This window comes from Pan troglodytes, chromosome 12, assembly GCF_028858775.2.
Source record: "Pan troglodytes isolate AG18354 chromosome 12, NHGRI_mPanTro3-v2.0_pri, whole genome shotgun sequence".
Lineage (NCBI taxonomy): Eukaryota > Metazoa > Chordata > Mammalia > Primates > Hominidae > Pan > Pan troglodytes.
This window is the reverse complement of record NC_072410.2, coordinates 20,697,572-20,712,263: the sequence shown is the minus strand read 5'-3', so window position 1 is coordinate 20,712,263 and position 14,692 is coordinate 20,697,572. Positions and strand designations below refer to the sequence as shown.

At 45.0% G+C, this 14,692-nt stretch overlaps 1 protein-coding gene across 5 annotated transcripts in view; it reads left to right on the top strand.

Moving 5' to 3' along the window:
* Positions 1-5,818, top strand: part of IL1RL2 (interleukin 1 receptor like 2) — a 49,893-nt gene extending 44,075 nt beyond the window's left edge. For all 5 annotated transcript variants that reach the window (XM_063788961.1, XM_016949188.4, XM_063788959.1 and 2 more), the window contains 2 exons: positions 1,905-2,066; positions 3,839-5,818. In XM_063788961.1, coding sequence (XP_063645031.1) covers positions 1,905-2,066; positions 3,839-4,329 — 653 coding nt within the window. In that variant the 3' untranslated portion in view covers positions 4,330-5,818. The remainder of the gene's footprint in view (positions 1-1,904; positions 2,067-3,838) is intronic.
* Positions 5,819-14,692: the final 8,874 nt, after the last annotated feature.

Here is a 14,692-nt window from a genome sequence, read left to right as displayed (position 1 = left end):
AAACAGCCCAAAGCTCGAAATCGCGTTTTCCAATGAGACGCCCACACTTACCTCTTCTTCCACTCAAGCCCTCTGGCCTGCTGAAGTTCCTTACTCATTCACAGGATTCCTGAGTAGGGAATTATTCCTCCTTCCATGCCCTTCTGAAGCTGCTCCCCTGCAAGCCTGTTTACCATCCACTCTTAGACCCTCACTTTTTTCCCCTAAACTCTCCCACCCTTTAAAATCCAGGAGCTCCAGCCTGGCCAACATGGTGAAACCCCGTCTCTGCTAAAAGTACAAAGATTAGCCGGGCCTAATGGCGGGCGCCTATAATCCCAGCTACTCAGGAGGCTGAGGCAGGAGAATCGCTTGAACCTGTGACATGGAGGTTGCAGTGAGCCAAGATGGCGCCACTGCACTCCAGCCTGAGAGACATGAGCGAGACTCCACCTAAAAATAAAATAAAAATAAAATAAAATAAAAAAAAATCCAGGAGCGGTCCCATGTTCATTGCGAATTTTTTTTCAATAACTCCAGACCATGGGGATTTTTGTTTCTTGCTGTCTTTTCTGTTTGTTTGACTCTCGTCGCCTCGTAGTGTCTTGTGTTGTTTAATTTCTGTGCATGTGAATGGTCTGCCCAGTGAGGTCTTGTTCATCTCTGCATTGGCCAATGCAGGGGCTGCTTTCGAGGTTGCTCAATAAATGCTGATGACGACGACATGCACCATTGGGTTTGACTTCTCTCAATGGCACTGCAGATTACTAGAGTCTGCTCAATTGCTTTTTCTCTTGTTTCACAGATGTGAGTCTGTGGGTTTGTAGTGATGGAATTCACTGGTGGGCCTGAATCAAGAGGGAGTCATCCAGTTTTGCCTGGTGCAGTTAGGACAGTGCTTCGTCATACAGGACACGCTGAGGGTAACATGGGTAAATGGCTAGAGTTTCCTGCTTTTTTGTTTGTTTATTTTAGAGATCCTTTTTTTGTTTGTTTTAGAGATGTGGTCTTATTCTGTCATCCAGGCTGGAGTGCAGTGGCGTGATCATAGCTCACTGCATCCTTGAACTCTTTTTTTTTTTTTTTTTCCGAGACAGAGTTTTGCTCTTGTTGCCCAGGCTGGAGTGCAGTGGTGTGATCTCGGCTCACTGAAACCTTCGCCTCCCAGGTTCAAGCGATTCTCCTGCCTCAGCCTCCTGAGTAGCTGGGATTGCAGGTGCCCACCACCATGTCTGGCTAATTTTTTGTATTTTTAGTAGAGACAGGGTTTCACCATGTTGGCCAGGCTGGTCTTGAACTCCTGACCTCAGGTGATCCGCCTGCTTTGGCCTCCCAAAGTGCTGGGATTACAGGCATGAGCCACCATGCCTGGCCACATCCTTGAACTCCTAAGCTCCCATTTCAGCCTCCTGAGTAGCTGGGATTTCAGGCCTGAGCTATCATGCCTGGCTAACTTTTTGAAAATTGTTTTCTTTGGAGAGTCTTGTTATGTTGCCAAGGGTAGTCTTGAATTCCTGGCCTCAAGCTATCCTCCTGCTTCAGCTTGTTTATTACAGCCATGCACCACTGCGCTGGACGAGTCTCCTGCCTTTAATTCTCATTTCTGGCCACATCACAGGGAGTGGTAGACTTAGAATAAAAAGACGTGGGGTAGGGGTAGGGTTAGGGATTGCAGATGTGATGCAGCCTACCCAGCCTCAGCTTCACTCTTGAGCATTGAGAATAAGACCACCTCCCTCAGGGGTCCATTTGTGAGAGGACGTGATGTCCCTTGGCAGCCCCTGGCACCAAGTCAGCCAACTGGGCACTCAGAAGTCATGGAACCCAGGCCAAAGGACACCATGGTAGCCGCTCAGGCTTCCGGTTTGTTAACATGAGAGAATTTGGTAGCAACAATTCCACGAGCTTGTCCAATTCCTTTTCAGATGGGAAGCTGTATGACGCCTATGTCTTATACCCCAAGCCCCACAAGGAAAGCCAGAGGCATGCCGTGGATGCCCTGGTGTTGAATATCCTGCCCGAGGTGTTGGAGAGACAATGTGGATATAAATTGTTTATATTCGGCAGAGATGAATTCCCTGGACAAGGTGGGTTTTAAGTGAGGTGTAAAAATAACAAATAAAAGAAGGAAAGCGACCCCTCTGTTCCTCCACTTTACTAATGGCGGTGACTCTGCCTGCCTTCCCCATGGAACCACAGAAAGTCTATGACCAGCGCCCCCTGCCCGTCAGCCCCCAGCCCCCAGCCAAGGAGGTTAGGCCCAAGCTCTTTGCCTGCTCTAGGCTCCTCCCTGCCCCGCAGTGCCTGAGATTCCTGCTTGCAGCAGCACGCATCTCACTTTGAGTGAGGATATGGTTAAGCCATTCACAGAAACAGGTGGCCAGTGATGTAGTGGTGGCTAAAGGACTGAAAGGTGGCGAGTGGTCATTTGCCCTTACATCCCTGAGATGAACTGCTGGGTGTTTTCCATGGGTTTGAACAATGTAAATCAGGTCGTGCTTAAAGCTGATTTTATAAACCTCGACCCTACTTGCCCCCTCCCCTCCCTAAATATAATGGAAGTTTTAGTGTACTTTTCCCATTTGATAGGAAGGTGGCTTTGGACAGTTCAGTTAACTTCTCTCAACCTCAGTTGTCTCATCTGTAAAATGGGGATGGGGTGCTTCCCTGACTCAGATGAGAGAACTGAATGAGAAAACCTGAGAAGGGGCCCCCGGCATGGAGCTCAGCACACTTTAGACACTCACACAACAGTGCTTTCCTGTCCCTTTGTTCTCCTTCTTGGAAGGCTATACAGCAAAATGGCTGAAATCTGAAATAAACATTCTTTTCTAGTCACCAGTAAACACCAATTCACAAACTTATTCAACAAATATTTACTGAAAACCTCTATGTGATGGACAGTATTCTAGGCACTAGAAATATGAAAATCAGCCAAGCAGAAGGGCCTGTCCTCAGGGAGGTTCCAGTCTATTCTTATTTCCTATGAGAGGCAACTGTAGACTGAATAGCATCTGCAGAGCTGGGTATTTAGAGAACCCTCCCTTTCCCAAGCAATCATCAGGGCATGTTATTTGGTTTCTAAATTACTCACATAAATCCTGGTCATTTAAATAACTATAAAGAACAAAAGGAAAACACGGATTCAAGATTAATGCAACATTTCAGCTAACTACATTTTCCTATCCTTTTAAAATCTATTTTTAAAAACGTGTTCATCTGCTAATATACACCAGACCTTCAGCTAGTCTGGGGATACAGAGTTAGGAACCATCAGATACTTGTTGGCCAGGGAAAGTGACATACAAAGAAACCACATGCAAAACATGATTCATGACTATAGAGGACCAAGGCTCCAGGGAAAGCCACAAAGGCTTCACAGAAGAGGTGACAAATATTAAAAAAAAGAAAAAAACCCAAAACTTGTATTAATCCATTCCTGACTAAGTCATGTTTATTTTGAAGTCCATTTTTGGCCAGGCAAGGTGGCTCACACCTGTAACCCCAGCACCTTGAGAGGCCGAGGTGGGCAGATCACTTGAGGTCAGGAGTTCGACACCAGCTTGTGGTAAAACCCCGTTTCTACTAAAAACGCAAAAATTAGCTGGGCGTGGTGGTACGTGTCTGTAATCCCAGGTACTTAGGAGGCTGAGGCAGGAGAATCGCTTGAACCTGGGAGGTGGAGGTTGCAGTGAGCTGAGATTGCATCCCTGCACTGCAACCTGGGCAACACAGTGAGACTTCATTTAAAAAAAAAAAAGTCAATTTTCTCCTGGCCTGTTTCAAATATTCTCACTAGCATTAAGACCCGGGCTGTTTTAATTGTGAGTTCTTCTGAGCCTTCTTTCTTTATTTCCAGCCGTGGCCAATGTCATCGATGAAAACGTTAAGCTGTGCAGGAGGCTGATTGTCATTGTGGTCCCCGAATCGCTGGGCTTTGGCCTGTTGAAGAACCTGTCAGAAGAACAAATCGCGGTCTACAGTGCCCTGATCCAGGACGGGATGAAGGTTATTCTCATTGAGCTGGAGAAAATCGAGGACTACACAGTCATGCCAGAGTCAATTCAGTACCTTAAACAGAAGCATGGTGCCATCCGGTGGCATGGGGACTTCACGGAGCAGTCACAGTGTATGAAGACCAAGTTTTGGAAGACAGTGAGATACCACATGCCGCCCAGAAGGTGTCGGCCGTCTCCTCCGGTCCAGCTGCCGCAGCACACACCTTGCTACCGCACCGCAGGTGAGCGGGTGGGAGGACACGAGGTTCGTCACGCACTGATGGAGGGTCTATCATTGCACGGTGGCTCACAGCTGGAGGAGGACACATTTCATCGGGGCCGTCTGCTCTGAAGCTGGCAGTTGCGTACTAGTGAGAGGGTCTGTTGTGTTTGTTGTCATTTGTTTGCTTCGATCAGAGCTGCTTCTTCAGGGAAACACACGGCTTCTGCAGAAGGCCCTCTTTAGCCTGTGGGCTTATTGACACATGCCCACTCACTGAGGCCTGGATGGATACAGCACTTGGGCCCCTTGAGAACAGGACATGGAGGGTTTTAGAAATGGCAGTGGACATGCCCGGAAGTTTGCCCATGATGTGGCACCCATAGAGTCTGAGATGGGAGCCTGTGCTGTCGGGGGACCACAGGAGGGCAGTCTAGCGCCAGGAGAGGGTTGGCAAGGATAGCAGTATTTGTCCACGCCTGTCCAGTGTCCTCAGGGCCCCATGCTCAGGGGTCATTTGCTGTGTCTGCGTCTCTCTCACTCTGTCAGTGCAGACAAAGAGCTGCAAACATAGCCTTAGCACTGTGCTTCCAGAAGCAAGTTAAAAGTCACCTAGACCAGTGGGGACCCACGGGAGTGGCCATGACTGCCTCTTGGTCACCCTTCCATGTTTGAGAGGCTTTATCTGTCAAACTAAAGCAAGCAGGAATTCCTTTTCTCTCTCTTTTAGACACATGTCAACCAGAATTCTGAGCAGCCTGTGAGAGACGCAATTAGCACACAGATGATAGAATTATAGTCCAAGCAAGGCAAAGTCAGTTTCCAATGAGCCAATGTGCCCTTGTCACAGGCCAATTTATAACTTAATGATTAAAGGTTTTTAATACTAAAAATTAGCTGTAAACCCTCATCACTTTTTTCCAAGACCCTGGCCTGAGGGAATTAGGCATAGCTCAACCTTCTGAAGCTGTAAGTTGTTGACACTGAGACTTAGTAAGCAGTCAGTGGGGGCTGGAAGGGAGTCAGCCCTGAGAGCCAGCCAGCAGGGGCGAGAGGGGGAGCCAGAGGGTGTCAGGAGGCCTGTGGCCCTAGGATGGCATGGGGAGCAGGGTGGGTTAGGAGGTGCTGTGCCCTCGTTCACAGGCGATGGGTGGTACCCAGTGTGGGATGGACTTTCAGGTGCTAAGGAACCCGCTCCTGTCTTTGAAGAATTTATGTTCCAAGGTGACCTCACATTACACATTTGTTTAGCATCCTATGGAGGCCTCGACTTGACATTGGTCCACTCTTTATTTAACATTTTCTTTTTAAAATTTTTATTTCGGTAAACTATATGAACATAAAATTCACCATTTTAACAATTTTTAAGTGGCATTAAGTATATTCACACTGTTGTGCGGCCATCACCACCATCCATTCCAGAATTGTTTCATCCTCTCAAGCTGAAATTCTGTGCCCATTAAGCTATGCCTCCCTATTGCCTTCCCATTGCCTCCCCATTGCTCTGAGGTAGGACATAAAATACATTTTAAGAATAACAGCATTAAAAAATAGCTACTATAATTCATTACTACTGTTACATTTTTGATACTTTTCAATAAAAAGAAAGTAGTGACACATGTTGGAAAGAGGGAAGCTTTTTGACTTATAAAACTCCAGTTAAAGAATTTACCAACAGTGCTGGTCTCCGGGAAGTCAGAGGTTTCCAGAAAATACCTTTTCTTCTGACGGGTCAGCTTTCTATTTTGCTGACAGCCTCGACTGATGTCCTGTGAGTGTGGTCATTCATTTATAAATAATTAATTGCTAGAGAATCCATTTTCTAAAATTCACAGGCACACCCTTCAGAGAGGACACGTCCCCGCACCTCTCCCACTCTCCCCACACTGTGGCTGCCTCTGGCTGCCTCCATCCTGCAGAGGGAAATGGCTGGGAAGGAAGGGGGAAGGGTGCTGAGATGCCCTCAAATCTGAATGGGGTGGGTGTATTCCCCAAATCCTCACCAAACCGCGAGCCAGTGACCACTCACCCTTTGCGGTCCAGATCTTACTGCGCCAGGGTTAGTCAAGTGGCCAGAGGTGGTGCCTACTGCCCTCAGGGGGTTTCCTGGCGTGGCCTGGTCTCACATGCACTCCACAGAAGGAAGGATGAAGCATCCTCAGCCAGCCCGCAGCCACCCTGCCCACTCCAGCACTGCAGGCAGCCTTCAGAGACCAGCCCAGAGAAGAGAACGGCAGCGAGTGAGGGGACAGAATGCGGAACAGATCAGTAATGCCCATTTTCCTCTTGGGTGCAATAGGAGAAACAGCCTGTTTTAATTAAACTAGCAAATCCTCCATGAGGAATAACGACTCTCATGTTGGAGAGAGAAATCGAGATGCAAAGAAACTTTTTAAAGTTCTACTAATTCCTAATGAAATAGTAGGGATGCAATGCAGCAAGAATACAAATAATTGAAGTAGCCTGGCATCACCGCTGACATGTAGGCAGGTTGGCAGGTAACAGCTCCGCTCATGGTCTCAAGTCCAAATTTGTATAAGAAAGGAGGTTTAAGAGTTCAACGGCTAAGGGACAAAAAGGTAGTTTATGGGAAAGCTGAAGGCCACCCTCAATTCTCTCCCGTTTCTCCAGCTGGGCTTGGTGCAGATATGAGGTCAATGGGGTCCTATCCCTAGCCCTTGGGGGTGGGCTCCAGAATTCTACTCCAAGCAAAGTGAAGTCAGTTTCCAAGGAGCCAGTGTGCCTTCATCACAGGCCAATTTATAATTTAATGATTCACAAAGTTTTTTAATACTATGAATTAGCTGTAAACCCTCATCACTCCTTTCCAAGACCCTGGCTTGAGGGAATTAGAGACTCCCCTGGGAATCCCCAGGGACTGACCTGGAGGTAGGGCTGCGAGCGGAGATTGGACCAGAGAGGTGAAATACAGGTGCTGAGTCGCTGGGTTACCTTTACATTCACCTTCCCATAATGACTGAGTCAGCCACAAAACCCACTACCTTTGGTATCTCCCCTCAAATACCCTGAGTCGGCTCGTGAGAGAGGCCCTGGGAAAGACCCAGTCACATTAAATAAAGGGACCGGGAAGGTGTGGTCTTTCCCCGGAGGACCAAGCAAGATGAAGATATACATGCGAAAAGTGCTTGGCAAACCGTGGGATGCCATGAGGAGCTGGCCTGACAAAATATGGAATGTGCTCAGGGAGCCTCAGTCCCCAGGGCCCCCCACACCCATCAGCACCCCATAGTGACGCAGACCACTTCCTGCCACGTCATGGTTGGTTGACCTTTCCTCGGCACTTAGTCCTGTTTTTTATTTATAAACTTCCCTCCAACACATGCTTGTTTGGTATTGATCTGGGGCTGTGTAAAGTGGAAAATTCCTTCCTGGTTTCCTTGAAGAACAGAGGCTGTTCCAGATGAGGTCTGGAGTGACCTACAGAGGGTGATGCTGGCTTTAGGAGTGGTGGCTGCTGGGTCTGAATGTTAGAGGCCACACATCTCCAGTAGTAGTATTATTCTGGGAGATGGGAACTCTGTGTGTGGATGTCCCCTCCCATACACCCAGGGACTTTCTGAGAAATGCTGCTGTTCACTAATACAATTCCACCCTCATCTCCCAGGCTGTCCCTGGAGAGGAGCTCTCCACTTGAGAAGGACCTCAGAGCCCTGGCTCTTGTCATCCAAATTCACCTTTCCTCTGGGGCTCTTATAGGAAAGGTGAGAGTTGCCACTGCTCACCTGTGATCCTCTGGCATAACCACCTTGCAAAGATAACCCAAGAGAAATGGAAGCCTCAGGGATATACCACCAGATGAACTGACGGCAAGGTAGAGGTTTTCGCATTCCCACGGCAGGTTTCCTCATTAGCCCCCATCTCCCACCACATCAGAAAAGGAGAAAATAGATCTTTCCTGATTTCAGGCCCAGAACTAGGCTCAAGAAGAAAGAAGTGTACTCTCACGACTGGCTAAGACTTGCTGGACTGACACCTATGGCTGGAAGATGACTTGTTTTGCTCCATGTCTCCTCATTCCTACACCTATTTTCTGCTGCAGGATGAAGCTAGGGTTAGCATTCTAGACACCCAGTTGAGCTCAGGCGTAGAGGAGGATGGGATAAGAGCTGGCGCCATCCCCATGTCATGGTGGGTGAGAGCTGGGGCCATCCCCGTGGTCATGGAGGGTGAGAGCTGGGGGTTATCCCCATGGTCATGGAGGGTGAGGGCTGGTGGGGGGAGGCATCCCCACGTCATGGTGGGTGAGAGCTCGGAGCATCCCCATGTCATGGTGGATGAGAGCTGGGGGAATCACCATGTCATTGTGGGTGAGATCTTGGGGGATCACCTGTCGTGGTGGGTGAGAGCTGGGGGGATCACCTGTCATGGTGGGTGAGAGTTGGGATTCATCCCCATGTCATGGTGGGCTGAGCCCACATGGAAGCCTGTGCTTGGACAGCGTATGCCCTTTTCTCTATTTTTCCACAATGAACAATTAAACTGTAAATGTTAAAAATATCAGTAATTTGTGAAATAAATTTTATTCTCATTTGAGCCACATAAATCACAATTTTGTTTGTTTACCATGCCTGTCAAAATCACAAACATTTTCTTATCAGTTTAAATAATGAAAACTGATTTCTGCTAAAATCATCTGACAATTAGCTTGTCAACATTCAAATATTTTTCACCTTAAATCCACTACCTTCGTGGTGTGGTCCACTGAAAAGTTGGGCAAAACCCAATCTGTGATTGAGGCTATAGAGAAACATGAGGGTCATGCACAATAGCTTTTTTCCCCCACACTTAGTAGATGGACTGTTTCTCAGTCTGACAGCCACCAGAGCTTTATGTCCTGATGAATATTTTCATCCTCTCATCCTCTCTGATGGCCTCATTTCTCCAAATTTCTTCTTCTCCTCCTTTTTTTTTTTTTTTTTTTTTTTGAGACAGAGTTTCGCTTTTGTCACCGAGGCTGGGATTACAAGCATGAGCCACCGAGCCCGGTCAAGGCTTTCATATTTTTAAAACTTTGAAGTACAATGAGAAACATAATTTAGTAAGCAACTCAGTATGCACACACGGAATGGAAAAAGCTCTGTTCTATGTTATTTGTTCTATTTTGTTCAAGTCTAGCTCAATTTTTCAAAATGCTGGTCACAGCTCGCCAACTTGTTTTAATAACCAACTTATGCCTTTCCACTGCAATCTGGAGAGCTCAGCCTCTCAGGCTGCTGGTCCCCCTGTCAATCACGATACTTTGGCTACTTTGCTTTCTTCAATCAACAAGGCTTTATCAAGAACTTATGGCTCTTTTAATTATCTGACTTCCTGGTCAATCAGCTTTGTTTGCGGTTTTAAATGACCACAGGATAGTAGAAGTGAACATAATTTCCTGCCTGTGTAAAAGGATGACATCAAGAGGAAAAGAAAGCAGCTCACTGGGTGAAGAACCTTGAGAAAGAGATGAACATTTCCTCTCTTGAGACACAGGACAAACAAAGTCACGCCTGAGCTCGGCAAACAAGGACTTCGGTGCCTGCCTACGGCGCCATTGCGCCCTCTAGTGGCTGCTGAGGAACCGCTGTCCAGCCCGAAGCTCACAGAGCCCCGTTCCGGCTGCCGCAACCTACCTAGGCGGCCAGAATGGAGCCTTACAGGTGGGCGGGCATCCCGGGGTGCACACATTACCTTCTCGGGGCTCTCCAACTTAAGGCCAAGGATATCTTTCTTCTTTTTCGGCTGCTGAGAAGGTGGAGATAGTGCCATTTTCGAATGTGTTCCTAACTCTCAAAATAAGACATTTATGCAGCCAAAAGACACGTGAAAAATTGCTCATCATCACTGGCCATCAGAGAAATGCAAATCAAAACCACAATGAGATACCATCTCACACCAGTTAGAATGGTGATCATTAAAAAGCCAGGAAACAACAGGTGCTGGAGAGGATGTGGAGAAATAGGAACACTTTTACACTGTTGGTGGGACTGTAAACTAGTTCAACCACTGTGGAAGTCAGTGTGGCGATTCCTCAGGGATCTAGAACTAGAATTACCATTTGACCCAGCCATCCCATTACTGGGTATATACCCAAAGGATTATAAATCATGCTGCTATAAAGACACATGCACATGTATGTTTATTGTGGCACTATTCACAATAGCAAAGACTTGGAACCAAGCCAAATGTCCAACAATGATAGACTGGATTAAGAAAATGTGGTACATGTACACCATGGAATACTATGCAGCCATAAAAAATGATGAGTTCATGTCCTTTGTAGGGACATGGATGAAGCTGGAAACCATCATTCTCAGCAAACTATCGCAAGGACAAAAAACCAAACACCACATGTTCTCACTCATAGATGGGAATTGGACAATGAGAACACATGGACACAAGAAGGGGAACATCACACACCACAGCCTGTTGTGGGGTGGGGGGAGGGGGGAGGCATAACATTAGGCGATATACCTCATCCTAAATGACAAGTTAATGGGTGCAATACACCAACATGGCACATGTATACATAGGTAAAAAACCTGCACGTTGTGCACATGTACCCTAAAACTTAAAGTATAATAAAAAGAAGAAGTAGAATCTCATTGTGATTTTAATTGTTTACATTTATCTAATAACTAGTAACTTTGTACACTTTGTCCTGTGCTTATTGAACATTGATATATTTTCTTTTGTGAAATATCAGTACAAGTCTTTTCCTCATTTTAAAAATTGGGCTATTTTATCTTTTTCATATGAACTTGTAAGAGTTATTTATGAAGTATAGATACAAGTCTTTCATCTGATGTGCAAATTATGAATATTTTGTCTGGTCTGTGGCTTAGTCTATTCAAATTCTAATGATGTCTTTGAAGAAGAAGAGTTTCTAATTTTAATAAAGTCCCAGCTATGATTTATTTTTCTTTCATGATTAGTGATTTTTGTCCATTTAAAAAATATGTTCCTACTTCAGGTTTAAGATGTTCTGTTATGTAATACAATCCATTTTTATTTCATTTTTCTGTATAATGTGAGGTAGAGATTTTTCACATAGAGAGTCAATTTTTCTATCATTATGTGTCGAAGGCAGTGTTTTTCACAATAAACTTATGTTGGCACTCTAATCAAACATCAATTTACTCTATATTTTTGAGTCTATTTCTGGACTCTCTCTTCTTTGATCAACATGTCTGTCTTTATGCCCATACCACACTGTTTTCACTATGGTAGCTTTTATATTAAGTCTTAAGGTCAGGTTGTGTAAGTTCTCTTTGTTCTTATTCTTTAGCCATGTCTTGGGTATTCCCAGTACTTTAATTTGCCATGCAGACTTTAGATTTCCATAGAAGCTTTAGAAGCAGATTCTGCTGCTGGGAGAATAAGTTACACTGACCTCAGGACAAAAGAAGATGTACATGAACTAAATAAAGGATGACAAATGCAGACCATGGCAATAAAGTCTGTGGAATTAGTATGTGAGAAATTACACAATGGTCTACAATATTAGTCTTGAAGGGATCTTAATGATGATTTAGTCATTTCACATGTGCAAACTGTTAAGACTGCTGGCTGTTTTTCACATGGCCACCAGCCCATTTCTTTTTCCTGAGTGTCTGCAGTCCACAGAGCTTCTTCTGGCTCTCTATGCTCCATCTTTTCTCGGCCCAGGAGTTCCCATGGGACCTCCCAAGGGTGACTCAGGTCTCATCTTCCGATGAGGTAAAAGAAATAAGACAGATATTCGGGGTAGAGATGTAAGAGCATGGTAAAAGGTAGACTGCTCCTGTTTAGATCCATATATAAAAGCTTTATTTTTTGAATCCCAAATTCCATCCCCTGGTCATCTGTACTGGTTCATTCAATAAATATTTCTGAGGCTGGGCATGGTGACTCAAGCCTGTAATCCCAGCACTTTGGGAGGTCAAGGTTGGTGGACCTATTGAGCCCAGATGTTTGAGACCAGCCTTGGCAATATGGTGAAACCCCATCTCTACGAAAAATACAAAAATTAGCTGGTCATGGTGATGTGTGCATGTAGTCCCAGCTACTCTGGAGGCTGAGGTGGGAGGATCACCTGAGCCTGGGAGGTGGAGGCTGCAGTGAGCCATGATCACACCACTGCACTGCACTCCATCCTGGGTGAAAGAGTGAGACCTTGCCTCAGAAATAATAATAATAATGATAATAAGTAAACATTTCTGAGCACCTACTTGGTGCTCTTCCTGGCACATGAGCTATATCAATAGACAAAACTCAAAAAAATAGTCTTGCCTTCTGGAGGTCATATTCCAATGGATAAAACAGAAAATAATAAACGTGATGCATAAGTAGAATGTTAGACAGTGATGAATGCCTTAGAAAAAGATTGGAGCAGGTTAAGGAGATGGGGACTGGGAGAGGAGACATTGCAATTCAAAATTGATTGGTCAGGAGCTCAAACAAATGCTTGGACACTAGTAGCAGCATTATTCAAAATAGTCAATAGCTAGAAGCAACCCAGATGCCTATTAAGGGATGAATGGATAAACAAAGTGTGGTAGGTACACACAGTGGAATATTATTCAGTCATTAGAAGCAATAAAGTACAGACCCATGCTACAATATGAACAAAACTTGAAAAGATTATGCTAAGTGAAATAAGGCAGTCACAAAGGGCACTTATTGTGTGACTCCATTTATAGGAAATATTCAGAATAGATAAACCCATAGAATCAGAAAGCAGATTGGTGGTGGCTATGGGTTTGTGGTGGAAGAGGAAGAATGGGGACTTCATGTTAATGGGTACAGAGTTATACTTGGGGATGGTGAAAATGTTTTGAAACTAGATAGAGTTAGTGATTGTACCACATTGTGAATGTACCAAATGTCACTAAATTGTGCACTTTAAAATAGTTAATTTTATGTTATGTAAATTTCAGTGCAATTTTTAAAACTCAGAAGCAAAAAAAGAACAGAAAATTGAGTAGTTAGGCTAAGTCTCACAGAGAATGTACAGTTTGAGTGCTCACTTGGAGGAGGTAAGTTAGCTCTTGGAGGAGGTGGGTAACAGGAAGAAGCTGTCCAGGCAGAAGGAACAATGTCTGCCTGGTGCCTTCAAGGAACAGCAATGAGGATACGGGGTTGGAGGGGAGGGGTCAAAGAGGTGATTGGCGGTGTTCCATCGTGTGGTACCTCCCAGCTTCTGTAAAGATGTTGGCTTTTCCTCTGGGTGAGGTGGAAGACTTTGGAGGCCCCCGTGATTTGACCTAGGTTCTAACAGAATCTCCAGAGTGTCTGTTTTAGGAATATACTTAAGAGGGTACAAGTGGAAGCAGGGATAGCCATTTAGAAGCAGTTATTCAAATCCAAGTGAGAGACCATGGTGGCTTGGACAAGGATGGTGGCATTGAGAATGGAGAGATGCAATTGCAGGTAGGATGTCCTTTGAAGATGAAACCATAAGTTGTCCTGATGGATTGCATGTCCAATATGTGAGGAAGAGAAGAGTCAATAATAAATGGAGTCTTGGTCTGAGCCAACATTCAGCATGGAGTTGTCATCATTACAATTAGAAGACAATGGGAGATGCTGAATTTTCTTTGGGCCAAGGGAGGCAAGGAGGCTGGAGGAGATCAGAAGTTCTGTTCTGGAGACATGAAGCTTTTGTGAATTCCACTTGTTCCTTGAATATATGATGGTTTCTTCTGTTTTTGTTTGTTTGTTTTTTTAAATTTTAGATTCTAAGGTACATGTACTTGTTTGTTACAAAGGTATATTGCATTACTGGTGGGGACTGGTCTTACCCAAATTGTGAATATTGTACCCAGTAGGTAATTTTTCATTCATCACCCCCTACCTTCCCTACTTTTGGAGTCCCCGGTGTCTATTATTTCCATCTTTATGTCCATGCGTACCCATGGTTTAGCTCCCACATATGAGTAAGAACATGTGGTATTTGGTTTTCTGTTTCTTAACTGGTTCACTTAAGATAATGGTCTCCAGCTCCATCCATGTAGCAAAGGACATAATCTCATTCTTTTTATGGCTGAATAGTAATCCGTGGTGCATAGGTACAACATTTTCTTTATCTAGTCAACCGTTGATGGACACTTGAGTTGGTTCCATGACTTTCCTATTGTGAACCGTGCTGCAGTGAACATACTAGTAGAGGTGGAGAGGTGTCTTTTTTACACACTAATTTCTTTTCCTTAGAAAAGTAGTGAGATTTCTGGGTTGAATGGTAGTTTTAGTTTTGGTTCATTGAGAAATCTTCATACTGTTTTCCTTAGAGATTGAGCTAATTGACATTCCCAGCAACAATGTATAAGCATTCCCTTTTCTCCACATCCATGCCAACATCTGCTGTTTTTTGAGTTTTTGATAATAGCCATTCAGACGGGTCTTCTGGTTTTTGGAGGGGAGGATTGGGTGAAGCAAGAAGGAGTTTGGAGGGAAGGAGTGGAGGCTTGAGTGGGCCTAGAGTTTGGAGTATGGGCAAGAAGGATCCCAGAGACAA